This window comes from Drepanopeziza brunnea (genome assembly GCF_022702325.1).
Source record: "Drepanopeziza brunnea f. sp. 'multigermtubi' strain 214-2 chromosome Unknown ctg12, whole genome shotgun sequence".
NCBI classification, from domain to species: Eukaryota; Fungi; Ascomycota; class Leotiomycetes; order Helotiales; family Drepanopezizaceae; genus Drepanopeziza; species Drepanopeziza brunnea.
In genome coordinates this window covers 2020704-2041869 of record NW_027094075.1, presented here as the reverse complement: position 1 = coordinate 2041869, position 21166 = coordinate 2020704, and the positions used below count along the sequence as shown (strand labels likewise).

Below are 21166 nucleotides of genomic sequence, written 5' to 3'. Positions count from 1 at the left end.
GTGATGGTGGTGGTAGTGGTGGAGGTGGTGGTGGTGGTGGTGGTGGTGGTGGTGGTGGTGGTGGTGGTGATGGGTGGTGATGCGGTTCTTTTGTTGACGCCGCTAGTACGTCCCGCCGCTCTACTCCGTAGTCCATCCGTAGTCCAGTCAGGAAGGGTCGAGACGGGAATATACAGTAAGGTCATGGAAATACCGGTACCGTAATAGGTACTGTAATAGAAATCGCCATCGGCTTTGGCGCTACTAGTCTTTCCGACCGGGTAGGTTACGTAGCTTCAGATTACTTAAGTAGCGCCCAGCCCAGTCTTGTCCTGTCCACACCAACGTTCGGGTGATGCGTACGGTCGGTAGTGGCGATCACTGCTCGGATCAATATGGTACCCGTACTGACTTTTGATGTCCTGCTGGTTTGGTTTGTGTGAGACTCGGGGTCCTTTTTTCTCTCTTTTCCTTTTTTCTGTTTTTTTTTTCTCTTTTCTTTTTTTCTTTTCGTTTCTTTTCTTTTCTTCTTTTCTTTTCTTCTTTTCTTTTCTTTCGTGCTTTTCAAGTGGAGTGTTTTCTTGTGTCCTTGGAGATGGTGGCGATAGATGGGATGGGGATGGATCATCAACAGAGGATGGATGTCAGAGATTGGTTCGGGGAAGAGGGGAGCGTTCCGTTTTCCGTAGGGGGGGCCAGAGGAGGAGCGGTTGTGCTCCCCGATGCCGATGCCGATGCCGAGGCCGAGGCCGAGGCCGAGGCCGAGGCAGGCAGGCAGGCAAGGGCGGAAAAGGTCAGTACTTTGACTTTGCTTTGCTTTGCTTGCTCGCTTGCTTGCTTCGATTGCTTGCTTGTTACTGTCTTTTTCATCACATCTCGTCATGTTGTTTCGTGTTTGCTAAGCATATTCTTCGGAAGATTCTTCAGCAATCTCGAGAAAGAGACCTGTCATAAGGATAAATACGGATAGAGATCGTGTGAGATCGGAGGCACGTGGAGGAGGATCAAGTACAAGCTTCCAGAAATTCGAGTCGCGCTCTCTTCTGAGGGCCCTTCTGATCGTCTCCTTGCCTTGCCTTGCCTTGCAAATCCAAACCAAGCCTTGCCTTGCCGAAGCCCTTACTTGCCCTGCCCTGCCCCCAGGTTTATTAGGTTTAAGTCCAAGGACGGGAGCCCGAGAGCAGAGTTGAGCTGAGTTGAGATGAGATGAGAATTTGAGTTGCCGCTGACAGTCATTGCTCCCGGCTTAGGCTGATTTAGGTTGTTCCGTGATGTGTCCAAGTAGTAGCACTACTTCTCCGTATTTTCTTTCCACTTCCAGGCCTGGTCGTGGTCGAGGTCGAGGTCCAGGTTGAGTTGGTCTCCCTACGGCTCGGAGTAGTCGTGCAGTAAGTACAGTAGTAGCGTCTCAGACATTGAGCGCTTCCGTGTCCGTGTCCCATACATATCCTTATCATCCTGGTAGATACTGCACTTACAGTAAATGTACATACGGAGAGGAGAGTACGTAGTACATGGACTGTACAGCAGATGTACATATATGGATCCTGTCCACACAGCACATGCGATGCTGATGCTGACCGCCCCGAGTCTACCAACCGGCACCGCCGTATGCGCCCAATATCTTGGGAACGGCAGTGACCCGGAGATGCTCTCTCGCTCTCTCACTCTCTCGCTCTCTCGCTCTCTCGCTCTCTCTATCTCTCTGTCTCCCTTTTTCTATTTCTTTTCCCTCTCTTTCTCTCTCTCTCTCTCTCTCTCTCTCTCTCCCCCTCTCTCTCTCTCTCTCTTCCTCTCTTCCTCTCTCTCTGAATCCATGATTAATCATCACAAGGGTCAAGTTAATAAGCAAACTTGGTGAAAGCATATCGGGATTCAAGTCTTATGACAGAGTTACTACTACGTAGTAGTTCGGTATATACCCATACTAGTATGGCATATCCTTTCTCTGACCCCGAGTCCTGGCGGTGAGTGGTGCGGAGACTTCTCGGCATTGGGGGTTATCTGGATCGGGATCCACCTTCAGCTATCGGATCTGCCCGTCGAATTTGTCTTGTCTGTGCATTGTGGAGTGGTTGGTAGTAGTAGTGGTAGTGGTAGTATATCCAAAATCCATCCATGACATCCAATACTTCCGATTCATCCAATACAAGCAACACGTCCAATACATCCAATACCACCAACACGTCCAATACATCCCAAACATCCCATCCACCCAAAGCTCCATACCCCCCATACAGTACATCCAACCACCTATCCATCATCCATCCCACGATCCCGGACACGCGCAAACATTGAATGTGCTGTGCTGTGCTGTGCTGTGCTCTGCGCTCTGCGCTCTGCGCTCTGCGCTCTGCAGCTCATCCAGGAACCCGTCCCCGAAATTGGCTCTTGTCTTGTTCTCCTCTTTTCTCTCTCCTCTCTCTCCTCTCCTCTCCCCCCCCTTCCCCCCTTCCCTTCTCTTCCTTGCTCATACATCCGGAACCTGCTTGCTGCCTGCCCGGCTCATTCGACGGATGTGGGTGTCGTGGCATGCCAGGCAAGCATGCCCGCCCGCCATGCCCGTCAGGCCCTGTCTCCCACCATGTTTTCTTCATGTCTCTGGCGCTCCCCCCTCCCCTCACTCCATCGCTCTTCGGGGATCGTAGCAAGCGGGCCGGGGGACCTGGACCTGGACCTGGACCTGGAGGTGGAGTCCGGGACCCAACAAGCTGGAAGTTGCTGGAGCGCGGACTTCCAATCCAACTCCAAATTATTACCATGGGTTATGGTGGTGGTGCGTGGATGGTGGAGGCTGCTGCTGCTGCTGCTGCTGCTGCCCGCTGCCCGCTGCTTAATACGCTGTGCTAGGTATATGCGCTGTGCTGTGCTATGCTTATGCTTATGCTTCGCTGTGTCTGGCCCACCCTCTTCGGCTCTTCGGCCAGAGACGTTCGGCCATCCAGCTGCAGGACTTCACCGTAGCGAGCACAGCGGCAACTGCAACGGCAACTGCAACACCAAGAAGCTTAAATAAGATACTCACATCTTCACTTGCCACAACATATCAACAACCGCAACGGCAGCGGCAGCGGCAGTGGCAGCAGCAGCAACAACAAAAACAACAACAACAACAACAATAACAACAACAACAATAATCATCACAACAGCAACTACAGCAAAAGCGAGCGAGCTTAACCTGCCTCCCCCGGCCAGCAAGCTGCATCCCGGGCCTGCAAGTCATGACCAGTTATGCTGCCCTGTTCGGCCCTGCCCGGCCCTGCCCTGCCCGGCCCGGCCCTATCATTTGTCTGCCTGCAGCTTGCCTTGCCGAAGATGATTTGCGTTCAGGATGCTGCAGTCCTGTCCTGTCTGTCTACCCATCTGGTCTGTGTATTCCGTACCGAGGATATATATCTATGTATATGTTTATGTATGTATGTATGTATGTATGTATGTATGTATGTATATGTTTATGTATATATGTATGTATGTATGTATGTATGTATGTATGTATGTATGTATGTATGTATGTATGTATCTATGTATCTATGTGTATATATATATATTATATTATATATTATATATATAATATCCATATACATATATAATTGTGAGTTCGTACAGTATAGACGGGCTGCTGCTTTTTCGTCTACTATAGGCATGACATGGCATGGGCAGCCCATCCCATCCCATCCCAGCCCAGCCCAGCCCAGCCCAGCCCATCCCCAACCCATCCTATCCCCATCAATACCGATCGGAGCAATAATTTCTTAAAACCTCACGGGTCCGCCTCTGTCATTGCTTCTTTCCTTTCTCTTCTCTCCCCCCTCTTTTGCAAACGAAGACCCAGGTCAAGAAACGTCATTCAATTGGTCGCCGGACGCTGGACCCGCTCACGCCTCGGGATCTTAAACATTCTCGCCCAACATTAGCACACAACACACAACACCACCACGGCGACGAGGACGAGGACGACGAGGACGGCAACGAGCGACTGACACGCTTGACTTACAACTGGAACACGCAACGGAAAACGAGAGGAGGTACTGGTACTACTTATTTGCTACCTCTTAGAGACAAGCCCGGGTCGAGATTGTCTACTTCTGCCGCTTTCCGGACTCCCCTCCCTCGCCTCGTAGTAAGAGCGGCGGCTGTCTCACACACCCGTTCGTTCGTTCGTTCGTTCGTTCGTTCGTTCGTCCGTCTGACTCTAAGCTGACCTGAGGGGTAAACACAGCATCCAACTCACTCATTCATTTGGCCTCAGGACCTCGACAGTCAGCAGCCCGCGCATTGAATTGGTGTCTGCAGCTGCATCTGCATCTGCATTCCCTTCCTCCACGGGCATAGATAGCAGCAGTCAGCCAGCGTGAGCATCTCTCACTCCTACTGACCGACACATCTATCTCTCTATCTTTCTATCTATCTCTCTACCGATCTACCGATCGACCGATTGATTGACCTACCGTTCGGTCCAGGGTCGTCTCTTCTCGGGAAACGGGAGACCAAAGTCTCGGTCGACGGGACTTGGGTCTCACCCATCTTATGGGCCTTGCTGCTATCAAACGCCTCGAATCCGGATTCAATTGCAGCCAGCTCTACTCTCTACTGATCCTCGGCCAGCCAGCCAGCCAGCCAGTTACCCAGCTACCCAGCCAGCTACCCAGCTGCCTACCCAGTTGCCTCCCCAGTTACCCAGTTACCCAGTTACCCAGTTACCCAGTTACCCAGTTACCCAATTACCCAATTACCCAATTACCCAGTTACCCAGTTACTCAGTTACTCAGTTACTCAGCTTCTCCACATCACACCCTCGCTGGATATCCTTGCCTCCTCCGCCTCCGTTTGTGCGACTTTGGAAGGCCCAGCAAACGCCACCACCATCCAACCCCATCCAACCCCATCCACCATCCACCACCTATCCCACAAGAGACCAGCAGATCACCTCGATCAACCACTCAACGTCCTCTTCTGTGAATTTTCCGACCCGCAGAGCCAGAAACACGGCTAGATTAATCAACTGTTCGTCCGTCCGCTCCGCTTATCTCAATCTCTCTCTTTGTCTCTCTCTCTCTTTCTCTGTCTCTCTCTCTCTCTCTCTCTCTCTCTCTCTCTCTCTCTCTCTCTCTTTCATCAACATCCATCCGTGTGTGTCTAAAACAACTCCCTCTCTCTCTCCCAGCCCAGCCCAGTCCAGCTCAGCCGACTCCTACTCCCAGTCCGGCTCACCTACTTCATTAACACTCGGTTGCTAGGATGCGTGCCGTAAATCAGACATCACGCTAGCACCTCGTCCCTCGTCCCTCGTCCCGCGACCCCATCCATCCCCCCTCCCATCCACATCTGCAGGCCCTCTCACTTCGGCTCCACTCACTGGGTCCTGATACATCTATCTATCTTGATCCCCCTTTTCTCTGTCCGAACATTTCACATTCGTCTAGCTCTCCAATACGACAACTCGACTTGCAGACCACACCGCCGCCAGTCAACCAACCCGCGCTGAAGAACTCCCCCCACGCCTCCATCCATATCTTCTTCCCAAGATGGTGCAACAGGTACCAGGAGGAAACCTGCAACCCGGGAGCTACTACCAAGCGAGGGATTGGCAACGCACAGATAATCGAGACCCTTATCTAGAGGACCATCGCCTGCAACATGTTCCTCCCCCCGTGCAGCAGGGACATCAACATGCTGAGGCTACCGTGAGTGATCCATCCCATCATATGCACCCAGAGACCAACCAGTGGTCTAACACTACTCAAGACGATTGAAGCAGCATTGAAGCAATGTGCCCGGATACCTGTCCGGAATTTTGCTCTCATTGTGATAAAAGATAATGGAGAAGAGGTCACCTACGCCGGAAAGTCCATGACCCCGTACCTGGACCGGATCTTCAGCAGAGAGACAAAGAGGGCGTTCCGTGGAGCTCTCCGTGAATCCGAGGGGAGATCGTACCATCCTCGTAGGTCGATGAGCTTGATTTACTTACCTCTGGAGGTCGGAAACCGTTGGCTAACGGGTGTGGCATAGCGTATCTTTCAATGGGTTCCCTATCCGAGTATGACGAAGGTGGTCCCAACCGGAAGTACTCCAGCGGTGGATCGTCATCGGACCTTGGACGCCGTCCACATCGCAAGTCCAGATCCGAAGAATCGGATGACGGACCGAGGATCTCCAAGAGACCTCGGCGAGGGAACCCGGGGCAATTGCGTGAGCGGTCAGATGAGGACGCGCCGCTCCCGGTCCCGGCTCAGGAGAGGCAGCACTTGGTCATCGGCAACGGGGGTGACGTCTTGCAGTACTATCACCGGAGGTTCAGGGAGATGCAGCAGTCGGCATGTAAGGTGATGGGAAAGGCATTTGTCCGCTTGATTGAGCCCAAGAAGCAGACGCACCACCCCTACACCAAGGGTAACGACAAAGCACCGCCGTGGTGGCCGAGCACGAGCGGTCAAGAAGGCGTCCGACACCGAGAGCCCGACCACCTTTTGAAGCATGGTAGGCTCTGGCTAGCTCTCGCTTTGAAAAAGTTTCCCGTCTAACTTGTCCATAGAGCGGACTCACCTGTTGGTCCACATCCTCAGGATGGTCATTGAGCCTAAGAAAACCCAGCACGCGACGCTACAGAAGTCCGGGGGGTTGGATGTCAAGACTCTGGAGTTGGCGACCATGGAGGCCATGTCCAACTGGTTCGCGGACAAGGACCACCCGGACAACGAGGCCAAGAGGCCTCTGCTCAAGGAGATCTTCAAGGTTGCCAAACAAGAGGAGAGGTTTCGCATGGGCGAGATTGGTACGTCGGCCCTGGGTCACGGTTTGAAGCATGATGAGAATCTGACGCTGCTTCTTAGATGCCAGCACTACGATCCCGGTATGTTGCGACGGGAAACTACGTGACGATGACGACTCTGATGACAACGCCCACTTCAAACCGGAAGACGATGATGAGGACGACTTCCAATCCGGTTCCATCATGACACCGCCTGATAGTCTTGTGTCGCCCGCCATGGGCCAGAACCCCCATTTCCAGCAGCACGTGAACATGGACTCCGAGTACAGAGCGCAGCAAGTCGTCCGCTCCAATCTCCAGCTGCGGCCGTCCTATCCAGCCTACGAGATGCCAGGCATGAGCTACGAGGATCCCGTCCACTCGATGAATTACCACCAGCCCGGCCCCAACCAGATAGACCCCTCTCGCCGACTCGGCTTCTCCCCGGTGTTTCCCCAACAGCATCATCCCCTCCAACATTGGGGCAGCAACAATATGGTCAGCTCCAGCCAACAATCCCCTTCGTACACCACTTCTCCCCAGGCCATGGTCTCCGCGTTTTCCGGACCCGTCCTTCCCGCTCCGCAGCCGCAGGCATCCAACAGTCCCCCAAACCAGTTCGATTCTTTCCAGACCAAGTATGATATCAGGCCAGCACCCGGGTCTCAGTTCAGGACGGGCAGTATTGGACATCCGCACCACCCTCTGCAGGCGCCGCAAGCAGCCCCGGGAGGGTACCATGAATATCTAGCTCAGGAACAAGGGTATTCCGGTCCACAGGAGTTGAAGGAGGAGCCGCATCAGGGCATGGGACAAGGTGGGATCTATCACTCGCAAGCGTAGGCCTGGTCGCAATATGCAGCAAGCAGCAAGCAGTACGGCGCAACCATGAAAACTCGAGTATCGGCGTCAAAATTTCCGGAGGCAGCATTTTTAGCGGATACCCTCATTCATTTATCTATCGTTCGGCGATCCGAGGTGTTTGAATTCAATTCCATCTACCGCGCGCGAGGAGCCCAGTTTTAAAACTAGCAAAAAGGCGGTGCAAAGCATTTTACTCCCTATGCGCGTTCGTTCTGCTCGTTCGTTCGTACGTCGATATACCCCTAAAGTCTCGTCCGTCACTGGTTTTGTCGATACACCCACCACCCCCTTTCGCGTCACATCATCCGGACCTTGTCGCGGATCGATCGGGATAGACTCTTCACAACCTTTTGTTTTTGTCCACATCAATAGCGCGATCTATCACATCCTTATCCAATTCCCCGGCTATCCATATCATATCCGGCATCTTATCAAATTATCTTATCTCACTATTCAAAGGCTGCGTTTCCAAGGTGTTTTTTTTTTCCTTATCATTATCCTCTTGTATGTTGTGGGTAATGTGGCCTGTCCCATTGAATCCAGTCCCAGATAGGGCAGGGCAGAGCAGGGGCAGAGCAGAGTAGAAGCAGGGCGGTGGCAAAGGATGACGGCGACGAGGGTATCATCACTGTATTCTTCTCCTTTTTTTTTACACCTTTCTTCTTTTTACGTTTCTGCAACGAGCCCTACGAAATATCTTTAAAATAACCACTCCTCCTCCTCCTCCTCTTTGAGCTTGCCCATTACATTTAAATTGAAAAAAAGATGACAATAATGAAATGTCCACATCTTGGAGCTATGTAGCCCAGCCGAGGGATGAAGTGATGAAGTGATGAAGTGATGAGGATGAACATGCTTTAAATTTTTATTATTTCTATTATAATTGTAAATTATTATATATATATATATATTAATCTATCACTTCTCTCAATCTCAACAGCCACCACCACAATCCCATCCCATCCCATCCCATCCCATCCCATCCCAGCCCTCTCCTCCATCCCAAACTCTAGATCCCCTCCTTTCTCTCTCTCTCTCTCTATCTCTCTCTCTCTCTCTATTTCTCTCTCTCTTTCTCTCCCCCTTCCCACCTCTAAGGTACCTGACCTACTCATGTAATCGATGAGCATGAGCATGAAAATAAAAATCGAAAATCGAAAATTGAAACGGGAGGGGAGAGGAGAGAGGAGATGAGGAGAGAGGAAATGAGAAGGGAAAAGAGAAGAAAAATCACGGCGCACCGAGGCGGCGCGTGCCGCGACGGCGTAGCTTAACCTCCGCTATCAAACCGGCGCTCGGCGCTCCTACGCCTTTCGTTTATAGCTTTGGGTGGGGTGTGATGTGGTGTGATGTCGAATAGCATAGCATAGCATAGAATAGCATAGCATACTCGATCTAGACCCCCCCTCCTAACCTAACCTATTCTCTACCAATTCATTCCCAGCGAGAGGCAATCTGGATCTGGAAATTTCGGTGTTGATGTGGGGCGGCTGGCTAGATAGTGAGAGGGGGAGAGAGAGAGAGAGAGAGAGAGAGAGAGAGAGAGAGAGAGAGAGAGAGAGAGAGAGAGAGAGAGAGAGAGAGAGAGAGAGAGAGAGAGGTGGTGGGTGAGTGAGTGAGGAGAGAGAGGGGGGGAGGTCAGGTTCGAAGAGGTGCTTGCTGGCTTGCTGGACACATCTAAAGCTAGGCTAATGCCGCCACCGCCACTTCTTCTTCTTCTTCTTCTTCTTCTTCTTCTTCCCCCTCTTCCCCCTTGTATCTCGGGAAAAAAGACAAGACGAGACGAGTTGAAATGGAAACTGAAGCGCTCCCTACCCTACCGGCTCCTGCGACGGCGACGATGATGACGAAGATAAAGATAAAAGAGAGCTGTTTACTTATCTTAAAACGCTTCGGGAGGTGGAAGTTGACTCGCTGAAAGATCATCCAGTATCGGTTGTAAAAAGATCCGAATCCAAAGACGAGATATCTCAGAAAAGAGTTTGGGGAAGAAATGAAAAGTCGAAAAGTTGAAAAGTCGAAACGACGTTCTCAAACTCTCTCGCTTCGGTTAGTTAGATTTATACTACCCTACCTACCTACCTACCTAGGTATAGGTACACCTCTTCCAGTCTCAGAAAGCTAAGGGAAGGAGAGACCGACCTTGATGACATCACGACTCCTTAGCGTATCTCATAAGTACATACATAGCCTTTCGTGTCCTCCAGAAGAATGATCATCCTCTCTTCTCTTACTTTGTTTGGGAAATATAACTGTTTCTATCAGTTGATCGATCGGAGGGACGCGCTAGGCTTTGATCGGCGGAAAGAGTAGTGCGGACGGACAGAGCTACGGACAGAGAACGATGCACGAATGAATGAAGGAAGGGAGGAAGGAAGGAAGGAAAGGGAAGGGAAAAGCGAATGCGGTACGAGGTGTGATGAGTTATGCGAAAGACATAAGAAACTGCTGCTGAACTTTGTATTCGGACTAATCGTCGGCTCGCTTAGGTGGGCCTCCTTATATCCTTTCAGTCTTAGTCGGCGTAAGCGATTGCGGATCGAAAGCGAATGCGGATTTTTCGAGCATGATGTCAAATTTTTTTCAATATTATAGCAATTACTATTACAATTAAGAAACATTTATATAAACAATTAATTCTATGAGTATATCTTCTTTCGAAACTTCCAAAATCGTATTGTCCGATAAAACATTTGACGATCGATTATTATTTTCATTAGAATCTGACTCGTCTTTTACCTTACGCAACGAATCGTTTGAATTTTTATTATCAGAATTAAAGCTATCGCTATCGATATTAATATTGAAAAAAATCTTAATTTAAAAAAGGGTCTCTAATAGTATCACTTGTAATTATTAAATCATCGATATCGAAAAAAAGTTCAAGTTAAGAGAAAGTTGATCGAGGAATACTTTTTTCTATAAGGCCGCAAAATTTAATATTAGTTATTGCAATTATTTAATCTCTTTCGAATCGAGAATTGAAATAAATATTGCATCGTCGTTTTTAATAATTAAAGTTGCAGTAAAGCGTTTTTATACACCCTTTTACGCTTACGCTTAGCTTTGCGTAAATCGATTCCTGTACGATACTCAATATCTCTTTCTTCTTTTTAAAGCTTACCGACGATCCGTTATTGTTTAACAACAAATTCGAATTTTTTTTTAGCTTGCTATTCAACAGCAAACTTTTTATCGACTGATAATAAGATTCTAAATATTTTAAAAGAAGGTATACTCGTAGATTAATTGTTTATATATTCATTTTTCAATTAATTATAATGATAACTGCTATAATATAAGAGAATTTCTAATATACTCGAAAAATCCGCATTCGCTTCCGATCCGCAATCGCTTACGCCGACTAAGACTGAAAGGATGTAGAGAGGTCTACTTAAGCGAGCCGACGATTAACCGCCAAAGCGCGGTATAAGCAGCTAGTTTTTTTTTATATATTGTACTTTTTATATATCGCGGGGCGCTACTTATGGCATGTAGCCAAGCAGCTAGATAGAGCTTCTGCAGGCTCGGTAGAGCTTCTCTTTCTTCTCTACTTAAGAATCAGAACCCATTCTACCGTATCCTATTCCTTGCTCTATCAGTGGACCCCACCGTACATTATAGTAGCCTTTTAAAGTGCGATGCAAGCAGCTGTTTCTTTAGCGTTTTATTCCTACTATTAGCCTCCTTGAGGATAATGCAAGCAGCTATCATTCTAGCATTTCATTCCTAGTAGTAGTTTCTTCAAGTATGATGCAAGCAGCTATCTCTGTAACATTTTCTCTCCCCTTCCCTCCACCCCCTTCAATATTAGTAATATATTTTAGCCTAGATTAATAGCAATGTGACGGAAGCCACCAATATGCGTGGATGTGAAAGCTGGCGAGTAAATGACCTGGTCAATATTTTTAACTTTTCTATTAATTTTTCTACATTTTTTTTTTCTTTATTTTTATATTCTTTTGTAATTTTTTTTGTACTTTTTTGTTCTTAGTTTATATGATTGAATACAATTTATATACAGTATATGGTAGAGGTACAGGCGCATCTCTCTGGGAGGGCTGTCTACTGCCCAGGAGTAAAGATAATTTTGACAAGTATCAAACTTATCGAGAATGTATGATATACACATACCTAAGTACTTAAGAGGTGCCTTAAGAGATGCATCCCAGATCTATAATAAGCGATCACATGTCGTCGTAACGTTTTCTGATAGCTGTCCCGGTCTACTGGTTCTGCCCGCAGGGTATGCGCTAAAAAGAAAGGGAAAAAAAAAGTCTCCCGAGTTCTTTTTCTATGTGCTTGGTGAGAAGAGGTGAATCGTAAAATATGGGCCCGCCTGTTCTTTAGATGCCCTGATGGAACGAGCTGCGCGCGATCTTGCTGCGCAGACGTTTGCCAAAGATGTACATTGGTAGGGACATGAGCGAGACGGCGAGGCTGACAATGGCCACGATGGTGAACACGGCCTTGGGGCCCGACTTGTCGTACCAACCGTTGACGAAGTTGCTCAGGCCGAGGGCCATGAGGCCCTTGGCCAGGCCCATGGTGACGAAGGCCTGCGGGGCGTGCTGGCTGTGGCAGTCCATCACGTAGGTGAACATGGCACTGTTGGCGAAGGGGACGGCGGCCGTGTGCAGGCCGAGGAAGACGATGGGGATGGAGATGTGCGCCCCGGCCGACACGCTGTAGCCGACGCCTAGGTAGGCGGTGGTGCTGAGGGTGGCGGCTATGAGCATGAGGACGAGGCGGAACTCGGGCTCGCAGACGCCATTGTTCTTGCGCGTCATGAACTGCACTATTCCATCGGCGGCGTAGCCTGATAAGAGGGTGCCGACGAGTCCGATGGCGAAGAGGGGGACGTTGGTCAGGCCGATTTGCGACACGGTGAGGTTGTAAGGGGCTTCTGAAAAGATGGTGTCTTGGAGTAATGCAACGAGAGTGATGCTTGCTGCGTATGTAGAAAATGTGATAGCGGCGTAGATGACTACAGGAAACAAAATGAGGGGAAAGGGTTTGAAAGACAGGCGCCAGAAGCTGGCATTCTTCGACACACGGCCTTGGAAGATCTTGAGGCGCTCGCTGTAGCTCTTCTTCTTTTCCGGGATAATGATTTCGTAGATCCGAAGGGAAGACTTGTCAAAGATGACTTCGGTTACGGGCTCCTTTTCGACAAAGACCGTTTCGAGGAGTAGGAAATACATCAGGACGGCGATGACAAAGTAGAGCAGCGCGCAGATGCCGAAGGTAAATTCGAATCCGAGGTTTTGAATGATGAAGCCGGAAACCAGTGGGCTATATTCAATTAGTACAGAAAGAAGTAAATGCCGGCGAGTACAAACATACCCGAGCTTGGGACCACCCATAACAAACATGTTCCAAATACTCAACATCCTGCCCTTCTCATGAACGAAAAACAGTTCTGACACTGTGGCACCGATGAGTGTGTCCAGGGGAGCAGCAGCCACTCCCTGAATGAATCTCGAAGCCGTCAGAGACAAAAGGTTGGGAGAGAAGAAACCCCAGGTGCTTGTAGCAAACAGGCACAACGTGGACAGGAAAAAAACCGGTCTTTTCCCCCATACCGCCGCCGCAGCGGCTGTAAAGCATAGTGCACCTCCCGTCGCAGCCAGTAAAAGTCCGACGAGGTTAAATGAAGCCTGATCTGTCGTGACGTTGAACTTCTTGGCGATGTCTTCCATACCAGGTGTGAGCATCGGCCCAAGTCTACGGTCATCATCGTCAGTATATCTGCTCTGCGAATCACCAAGGCAGGCCAGAGATTGTACTCACGAGACCGTGACACCAGATGCGAAAGAGAGAATAACCAGGATCGCCAGCTTGGTAGACGTCGGCCAGTTCAGAGGGTCATTGGGACTATCTGAGGGCTGAGGGTTGAGTATAGTATCTCCCCTCTTCTTTGGCTCCTGATATTCCCAGTCGGCGAGCTTCTCTGCGCTGACGTCCTCGTTGAGTTTAATGGTTCCTGGTACCTGTGACGATGATGATCAGCACTAGTTGCCAGGGAGAACCGACACATTGTTGACTAACATATGGGTGCTTCGGGTCTTGCAAGATACCCCACGAAGGCATAACTGCTGTGTATGGATGTGTGTGAAATCGTATAGATTTCTTCCCCTAAACTCCTATTCTAACCACAAAAAAAGAGCTTCGGCAAGAATATGTCGCCCTAGATTCGTTTTTTTCTTTCAACTCCAACACCCAGAATGAAGAACGAAGTAAAAGATGATATTGAAAGAGTGACTGTGTAGAATAGGCTCGCCAGCGATGTGACCGGGACGAAGGTGGTTAGACGCGGGTACCAGGACAAGCAGCAGAAGGCTGTATGTACTTGCGCGAAAGGAAGAACAGAAATAGCGAGAGAGGGATGGGTCGGTAGGTAGATATCCCACGGTGGTAGCCGCTACATACTTAAGTGCGCCAAGCCTAAGCGGAGAGTAGATGAATTGCAAATCCGCATTATGAAAATCCCGCCTACAGGAACCACCGCCGTGCCGAATATCTGATACGGAGGTGTCCACTGTCGAGTTGTCGAGTCGAGGGTCCAGCATGTCCCTGCCTCTGCTTGCTGGGTGGTCCTCGGTCGGTCTGCAGGGTGTCCAGGACTCGTCCGTTCCTACTTGAACTTGCTCCACTGCCAATGATTCGGCTGTGCTCGAAAAAACACCAGTTGAAATATTATATGAGTTTGAATTTCAGTGATAAGCATCGATGTTCTGGACGTTTACAATTACTTTACTACTATAACTGGGAAGGAAGTGCGTACGATTTCCAGCCCACGCGCGTATATAAGGGTTATCCATCACCATTTCCAAACCACACTACAAGCAGACTATAGATAGACTTCGACACTTAATCATCCCAAGCATCTTGACACAAGTATGGGATGTAGCTCTGGTCCAAACGTTTGACGCAGAAAAAAAAAAAAAAAAAAAAAAAAAAAAAAAACCACCCCCAAACCCTCGGGCTATCATGCCTTAAGCTTTCGTATTGCCAGGCGAGCTGACAAAGTTCTGGCTCTCGGTAGGCTCGAGCCGTCGGCGCGAAAGAGTAAATACAATAGGTGCTCCGTATTTGGAAGTAACTCAAAAACAATTAAGGTAATACGACAAAAGTATATTGATTCTCGGGTCCCGGAATGGTGGGTGGTGGATGAAGCGTGCCGTGCAGAGTCCGTAAGGGGAATTAGAGAGTGCAGTCCCGGGCGGGAGCGAAGTCTGAAAAATACCCCGAAGGTGTATGGGGGTTAACCGTAAATAGGGTTTAGGGTAAAATAGTCCTTGATTGTGAAGTGAGATCGCCGATTGGCTGAACTTTGAAACTCACAGCAGCGTGGCCCCGGCCTGATTCCTGCGAAAGCCGATCTAGACTATGCCGAAGTATAGTAAATCTCCTGTAGGTATAGCCTTGCGAGATTAATTGAAACACAAACCGACAGCCCGATCTATATGTAGATGAGACGCATGCAAGCGGAACCACACACATGCGACCAAATGGAAACCGGCCAAAGATGGGACAATCGGCACCATGCGATGGAGATATAGTCTCGTGGGGGGTGAGTGGTGAAAGACAAAGGACGAACGAGGGAGGGCGTTGACAAGAGATGAAGACGGAGATTCCGGCTCAAGCGGGCCTAGAAAGATCTCTCATGCCGGAACACCGACGGGTCGAACGCTCCGTACTTGAAGGAGACATCGTCCGTCCGAGGGAACCACAGAAAGGGAACTCACTCATATATCTGCAGCAAGGAAACCCGATGATCAAGCAGAAATGCCAGAACCGAGAGGATGATTACAGGAAATACCTGGACAGGTCAAATCTCGGATATTAAAGACCATATTCCAGGTAAACAGATTGTCTCGTTTTTACCACCGCCAAGCCCAGCATATAGGACCACTACAGGACCGAGATGATTAAATTTTTAAACTTATGCATAGATGTGCATATACATGCACATACATACATACATACAAACATATATATATATATATATATATATACGTGTCTACACACAGGTGTGCTCCTTTCTCGCTGGACCCATCATCTCAGACTTATCGTCGTCTGGAACCGGGCAACTGGCCGACCTCTGAGATGTCGAATGGAGAGGCATGGCGCTGGGCACCATGGGGTCGATCGACCCTGGAGTCGCAGCCGCCGAAGCGGCAGAGGTGGACGGCGCGCATATTTCCTCGTTCTGGACCGACGACATCAGTAAAGCCCCGAGGTACAAGGTGTGAGAGGCGGGGAGACCTACCGTCTCAGAGGGATGCTCGGAGAGCGAGCGGTATTTGTCCCGCTACGGTCACGTTAGTGAAACGGCAAGAGGGCGACGAGGAGGGCGAGGACTCACTGGTGACTTCCCGAACGAGATGTTGCTTCCGCTCGCCATGCGACGGCTGATACGGCTGGAGCGGATGTCGAAGTTTCTTCGGTGGCACTTGATCAGTCTCCGGCCGTTTGTATGTATGTATGTATGTCGACGACGACAGCGTCTTCACCTACCGGGACAAGACTTCAAGATGCATGGCCTGCAAGGCCGGGCTCAGATCCCTCCTCTTCTCCACCCGTTCGAGACACTTCCCTCTCATAAGCCCAATCACATACCGTCCGTGGCTCTTACGCTTCTCCCCCATCTGGCCCTGGCCTTGGCCCTCGCCCTGGCTATCTAGCTTCCCGCCCCCAACCCCCTTCTCCTCGTCGAGCGCAGCCCCCTCCCCCGGCTGCATGATATCCTCCCAGGCACACAGCGCGATCCTGATGCCAGCATCGATCTCATCCGCCGCATCCACTTTCGCGACGTTCGCAATCCTAACCGACGGTTCCGACGAGGAGTCACTCTCGACGTCTCGACGGATCGTCGAGGTTTCCTGGGCCAACCTCTGCGCTTCCGCAGACAGCCTCTCGAAGTCGGCGAGGTGGAAGCCGCGCGTGGTGTAGAGGCGGTAGACCCACATCCCGGCCATGACGCTAGAAATGAACACCAGCACGCCGATGAAGGAGAAGAGGACCGAGTAGGCGTACTCTTCGATAGGGGAGCCCATGCTGGTAGCGGGAGCTGCGGCGGCGGCAGCAGCAGCTTCGGGGGCGTTGAGGCGAGCGTCGATATCCAGTTCGAATGGAGTCAGATACTGGGTGTCCACCGTGAGAAACGAGTGTCGTTTTTTAAAAGAGCGTTGTCAGACGAATGTCTTCAGGAGGAGAGAAAAAGAGAGTCGTGGGTAGGGAAATTCCCAGGTCTCATATGTTTACTTCGCTAGCGAGGTTGGTATTTGAAGAGGAATGTTGTGGCGCGAAATGCTGCCACCACGCGAGGGGGCCTGGAGAATGAACGACGAGAAATGCGTGGTAGGTCGGAAGATTATCTTCTCTTCTCTTCTTCAGTGAAAAATGATTGGTACGGAGTTCGGGCCGGAAGAAATACCCCGTCAGCTATGTATCAATGTTCAACAAAAAGAACGACCTTACCTCGCAAGTTGGAGACATAGTGCACCAACAAAATTTATAGTGATCTTCAATCTGCGATGTATAGTGGGTCCCAATAGTGATTTGCAGTTGGGATCAATTACTATTCCAAGAATTATGAGTTGCTCCATACAAATCTCCAAAATATCGAAGTTGGAGGATTTTTTGTAATTTCCATAGTAATTGATCACTATATACCCTTGCACCATTGAACCGACCCCCTATTTTGGAACCTTTTCAGCCTAAAATATAACATCTTTGATACTATCTCTCCACCACTATCAAATGGCTCCTTCGGCTTCTTAAAAAACGTCGCATACGGGATCGATCGCAATCTCCTTGGTCTTTCTGCGGCTTTTGAATTAACTACGATTGATAGCAACTTCGCTAAAACGCCACAGCAATACATCCAAATTGTTAGGGGAGAATGGATGGAAGAGCTACCTAATCGTCGGCTCGCTTAGGTGGGCCTCCGTACATCCCTCTCGGTCCGAGCCGACGGTTATTTTTCACCTGTAGTGGAGCCAAACGAGCTCTACCTTCTATTTATAGTTGATGATCACCACCTACGATAGTTGACAAGCAGCCTTACCTCCCAACTATATTTAGGATAGTGATATGGATCTCCTGCAAAACTTGCTTTGCGAGCCAAACAAGGCTCCAAGTTAGTGATTAGCGAGCGAGCCAAACCCCCAATCTCATATTCACTCAGAACTGCAGTATAAACAAAATGGAACATTTTTCGATTTTCAAGAAATGTTTCTTTAGAGATCTGTACTGCCTTTATGCGATCTAGTCGCCATGCATCATCCCACCACGCTATTATTATCCTGGTAACTTCGTATAGTTGCCATCTTGCCATCCCTTCAAATGTCGGCTAACTATCTCACGATCTACATATTTCGACGTGAACCAAGGCGCGTGATGAAATGCTTTGTTTTTTTCATCATCTACACCTTCGACCGCGTCTTCCAATTATGGCTCGCTGATAGCCATGAAAGTAAGAAAGAACAGCCAGCTAGATTCAACCACAAAATGGGCGGTCGGGCCATATATAAACCTACATATATCAATTATCACGCTGACATCCCATCCCATCCATCCCTACCCATCCATACCCCATACCTCTTAAAAGCATGCATACACGCCTGCCCAGGACTTCCACTCGTAATAATAAACTGTACTTATTCAGTAGCACGAGGCTTTTTCCAGTTCTCCAAGTAGATCCTAGATTCCGGAGTGTGAATGAAGTTCGTATGGAGTACATCCCAAATATGCCTGCCCCCTCCCCTCCCCTCCCCCTGCATTCGCTTCTAGTTCCGTGCCGTACGGAATCCAGACGGCTGGCGCCAACTCGCCGCCTTCCTGTCCGTTCCGTACATCCCCAACAAAAAACCAACATGATGTATGTGCTCCAGCGTTCCTTGCGTCGAAGGAGGATAAAGAAGATAGATAAAGATGCTCCGTAGATACGAGGTACAGGCGCGTTGATGCCTACCGGTACCTACAGCCTTGCTTGCTTGCATTCCTTTCATTATCTGCTTTCTACGGAGATATACCCGTCTCCGCAGTACCCCACGCTCGCTATCCGTATCCGTAAATCAAGCCCTCCTCACTTCCTCACTTCCTCCCTTCCCACTCTGTCTCTCTCTCTCGTGACCTAGGCCAGCCACTCACTTCCCCATCTCTCCAACAACAGTTCTATTTATATATACCCCAAAGGTAAAGAAACCTCCTTCCTTCCGCCTGCCTGCCATCCAAGCCACTACCCATCCCACTGGTCGACATCATCCTGATCCCGTGGGTACCGTCTGCTTTACGCACGCATCCAACGGTTGGAGTCAAGTCGGTGTTGGCAGATTCTTAACAGCGCTGCGGAGGAAGGGATAGTTGCTAGCGTTAACGTGAGGTACGGCGAACAATGAGTGCAGTCTGGAGTGGCGCTGCTCTCATACGTACAGCGATCCTGATAGACATCCCGCCTCGCAGCGAGAGGAGGACTATTCCCCAGGGAGGTTTCGGCGATGATATTTTATCGTGCAGCTTCCATGGAGCTTCTCTTAACGTATACGGGTATGCAGTAAAAGGGAAGGCTGTTTTCTCTTAAGAGTTATATCCAGTCTGGGTCATCTTTGTACCATTTAGTAATACTGCCCTGATTGCCGAGCCCGTCTGAAATTCAGGGTCCGCGTCTCACTAAGTAGCTGCGATGAAATGAAAGTAGGCAATATCTTTGAGGGAAAAAAAAAAGTCTTCGACTACTGTGAGCTCAGACTTCCCGTTGACGCCAATGCTATGCATCGATCCATTCCCAAATCCCATAAAATACATTAAAATCTGCACTCTGTCAGCAACTTCACCGCGTGGTAGATATATAGCAACTCACCGTATCTCGTATGACCCAGCTCTAGTCATATACCGCACCCACTTCACAGAAGAGTAATTGCTCTTCTCAAACACCTTCAAATACCTAACCAGCAATCCAGAACTCGTGAACATCAACAGACTAAAGTTTAAGCTCAGCGGCGGCCTCGACCACGTCTTTTGGTTCGTCATATGCGTCAAGGACGCCTCTGCACTCAACACAAACTCGTTCTGTCCTGTAAATCTCGGGATCTTCCACACAATATTGTTTTCACTTGGCTCGTACTTCGCTTTGCCTTGCGTACACCTCTCCGTGATCTTTGCTGTATTCAACGGGGTGGGCACCCGTACCACAACATTGGTAGCGAAGAGTTTGCTGCCGTAGTTCGCGCGGATTGCAATACTGTATTCCACCTTCGTCTTCCCGACCTCGTTGACAATGGCATGGATCTTGAACGGCAAATTAACATTCTCCGTCGCGCGGTACCGCATCAATTCGAATTCACCATCTGGAGGAATAAACGAGATAATCCTGTCCGTATCGAATTTACCCAGCTTGACACATTGGTGGAACTGGCAGTCCTCCAGCGTCACACTGCCCGCCGCTGCCTTCGTCGCCTTCGAGCCCTGCCTATTGCCCGACTCGAGAGACGAAAGACTATCGCCATCAAGCAGCAATCTGTCGTTGAGCCCAAACTTGCATTCAGGGGTCCCTGTGAGGTATGCGCGCATGACAATCTGGCCGTTCACGTCTGCGCGAAGTACGGTACCGGTGGCAGACACGAGGAGGTTCACGTCTTCGATCACGTCGACGAAAGCTTCGTTCTTGCGGTATTTTACATCTGCTTTGCGCCAGGAGAGCGCGCCGGTTGCTTGCATCGTGATTTTGGCCGAGTCTTCCATTGTCCGCTCGGACTTGACGCCCTCGGTGGTGATGTACATCTTGAGAGTATCCGTTTCGGTGTTCTGCGGGTATCCAAAGTCTAAGATTTCTGCAGCAGTAATCAATATATGCAGCTTGTTTCTCAGAGCTGAAACTGACCATCCAAGAGCTCGTAGACCAGCACAAAGTTGTTCTTAACCGCCTCCTCGTCGAACTTTCCAAAATATCCCTTGCCAAGCGCAATCAACCTGTACAAGAACTCGAAGACCAGTGCAGCGTTCGCATTGCTTTTGGTGATCGCGACCAGATATATGTTTTCGTGTTTGACATGACTGAAGGTTGTGCTGCCTAATGTAAGGATTGGTGACCGCACTTGGGCATTCGATATGACCTGGATTCGAAATACGTCTGCGAGGCGCGGCCGGCAATCATTTCGGAAGGCACGGAATATAAGATTCTCCCCTTTCTGATTGAAGACCAATATCCCGGACAGCATCGTGGATATCAGACAAAGTACGCTGGTTGATGGAATCGAGGTATTGACTTCGGAAGTCCATATGCGGGGGTTTTTTTGAGAATGTGCCGCGCTTTACCGAATCCGGCCCAGTCAAGGGAAGTAGGATACCTGGACGTTTTGTTTCGATCTATACAGAGACGACTACAGCCATTTGAAAATGCTTCATGAAATGAGATCGGGATGATACATGTCTGATTTGATACAGATCAAAAAGGTCTATCGAATCTTAAGGGTAATCGGCTAGCTGTACAACAGGAACGTGGTATTGTCCATAAACACATGAAAGAAAATGCATCAACGCTCCCTGTGCAACTACCCACTATCG

The 21166-nt window shown here is 49.5% G+C and overlaps 4 protein-coding genes across 4 annotated transcripts; 1 reads left to right on the top strand and 3 right to left on the bottom strand.

Moving 5' to 3' along the window:
- Nucleotides 1-5504: 5504 nt before the first annotated feature.
- L3040_007290 (uncharacterized protein) lies at nucleotides 5505-7573 on the top strand (the record flags this gene model as incomplete). The annotated part of the gene is made up of 5 exons (XM_066156220.1): nucleotides 5505-5663; nucleotides 5725-5923; nucleotides 5992-6459; nucleotides 6515-6754; nucleotides 6813-7573. The coding sequence occupies 5 exons, from the start codon at nucleotides 5505-5507 to the stop codon at nucleotides 7571-7573; spliced, it is 1827 nt and encodes a 608-aa protein (XP_066011023.1).
- A 4367-nt stretch (nucleotides 7574-11940) lies between these two features.
- Nucleotides 11941-13687, bottom strand: L3040_007289 (uncharacterized protein; the record flags this gene model as incomplete). The annotated part of the gene is made up of 4 exons (XM_007288787.1): nucleotides 11941-12889; nucleotides 12941-13321; nucleotides 13388-13587; nucleotides 13646-13687. The coding sequence occupies 4 exons, from the start codon at nucleotides 13685-13687 to the stop codon at nucleotides 11941-11943; spliced, it is 1572 nt and encodes a 523-aa protein (XP_007288849.1).
- A 1933-nt stretch (nucleotides 13688-15620) lies between these two features.
- On the bottom strand, nucleotides 15621-16656 carry L3040_007288 (uncharacterized protein; the record flags this gene model as incomplete). The annotated part of the gene is made up of 4 exons (XM_066156219.1): nucleotides 15621-15809; nucleotides 15870-15911; nucleotides 15966-16041; nucleotides 16118-16656. The coding sequence occupies 4 exons, from the start codon at nucleotides 16654-16656 to the stop codon at nucleotides 15621-15623; spliced, it is 846 nt and encodes a 281-aa protein (XP_066011022.1).
- A 2751-nt stretch (nucleotides 16657-19407) lies between these two features.
- On the bottom strand, nucleotides 19408-20820 carry L3040_007287 (uncharacterized protein; the record flags this gene model as incomplete). Its single annotated transcript, XM_007288785.2, has 3 exons — nucleotides 19408-19414; nucleotides 19464-20433; nucleotides 20484-20820. The coding sequence occupies 3 exons, from the start codon at nucleotides 20818-20820 to the stop codon at nucleotides 19408-19410; spliced, it is 1314 nt and encodes a 437-aa protein (XP_007288847.2).
- Between the last annotated feature and the right edge of the window lie 346 nt (nucleotides 20821-21166).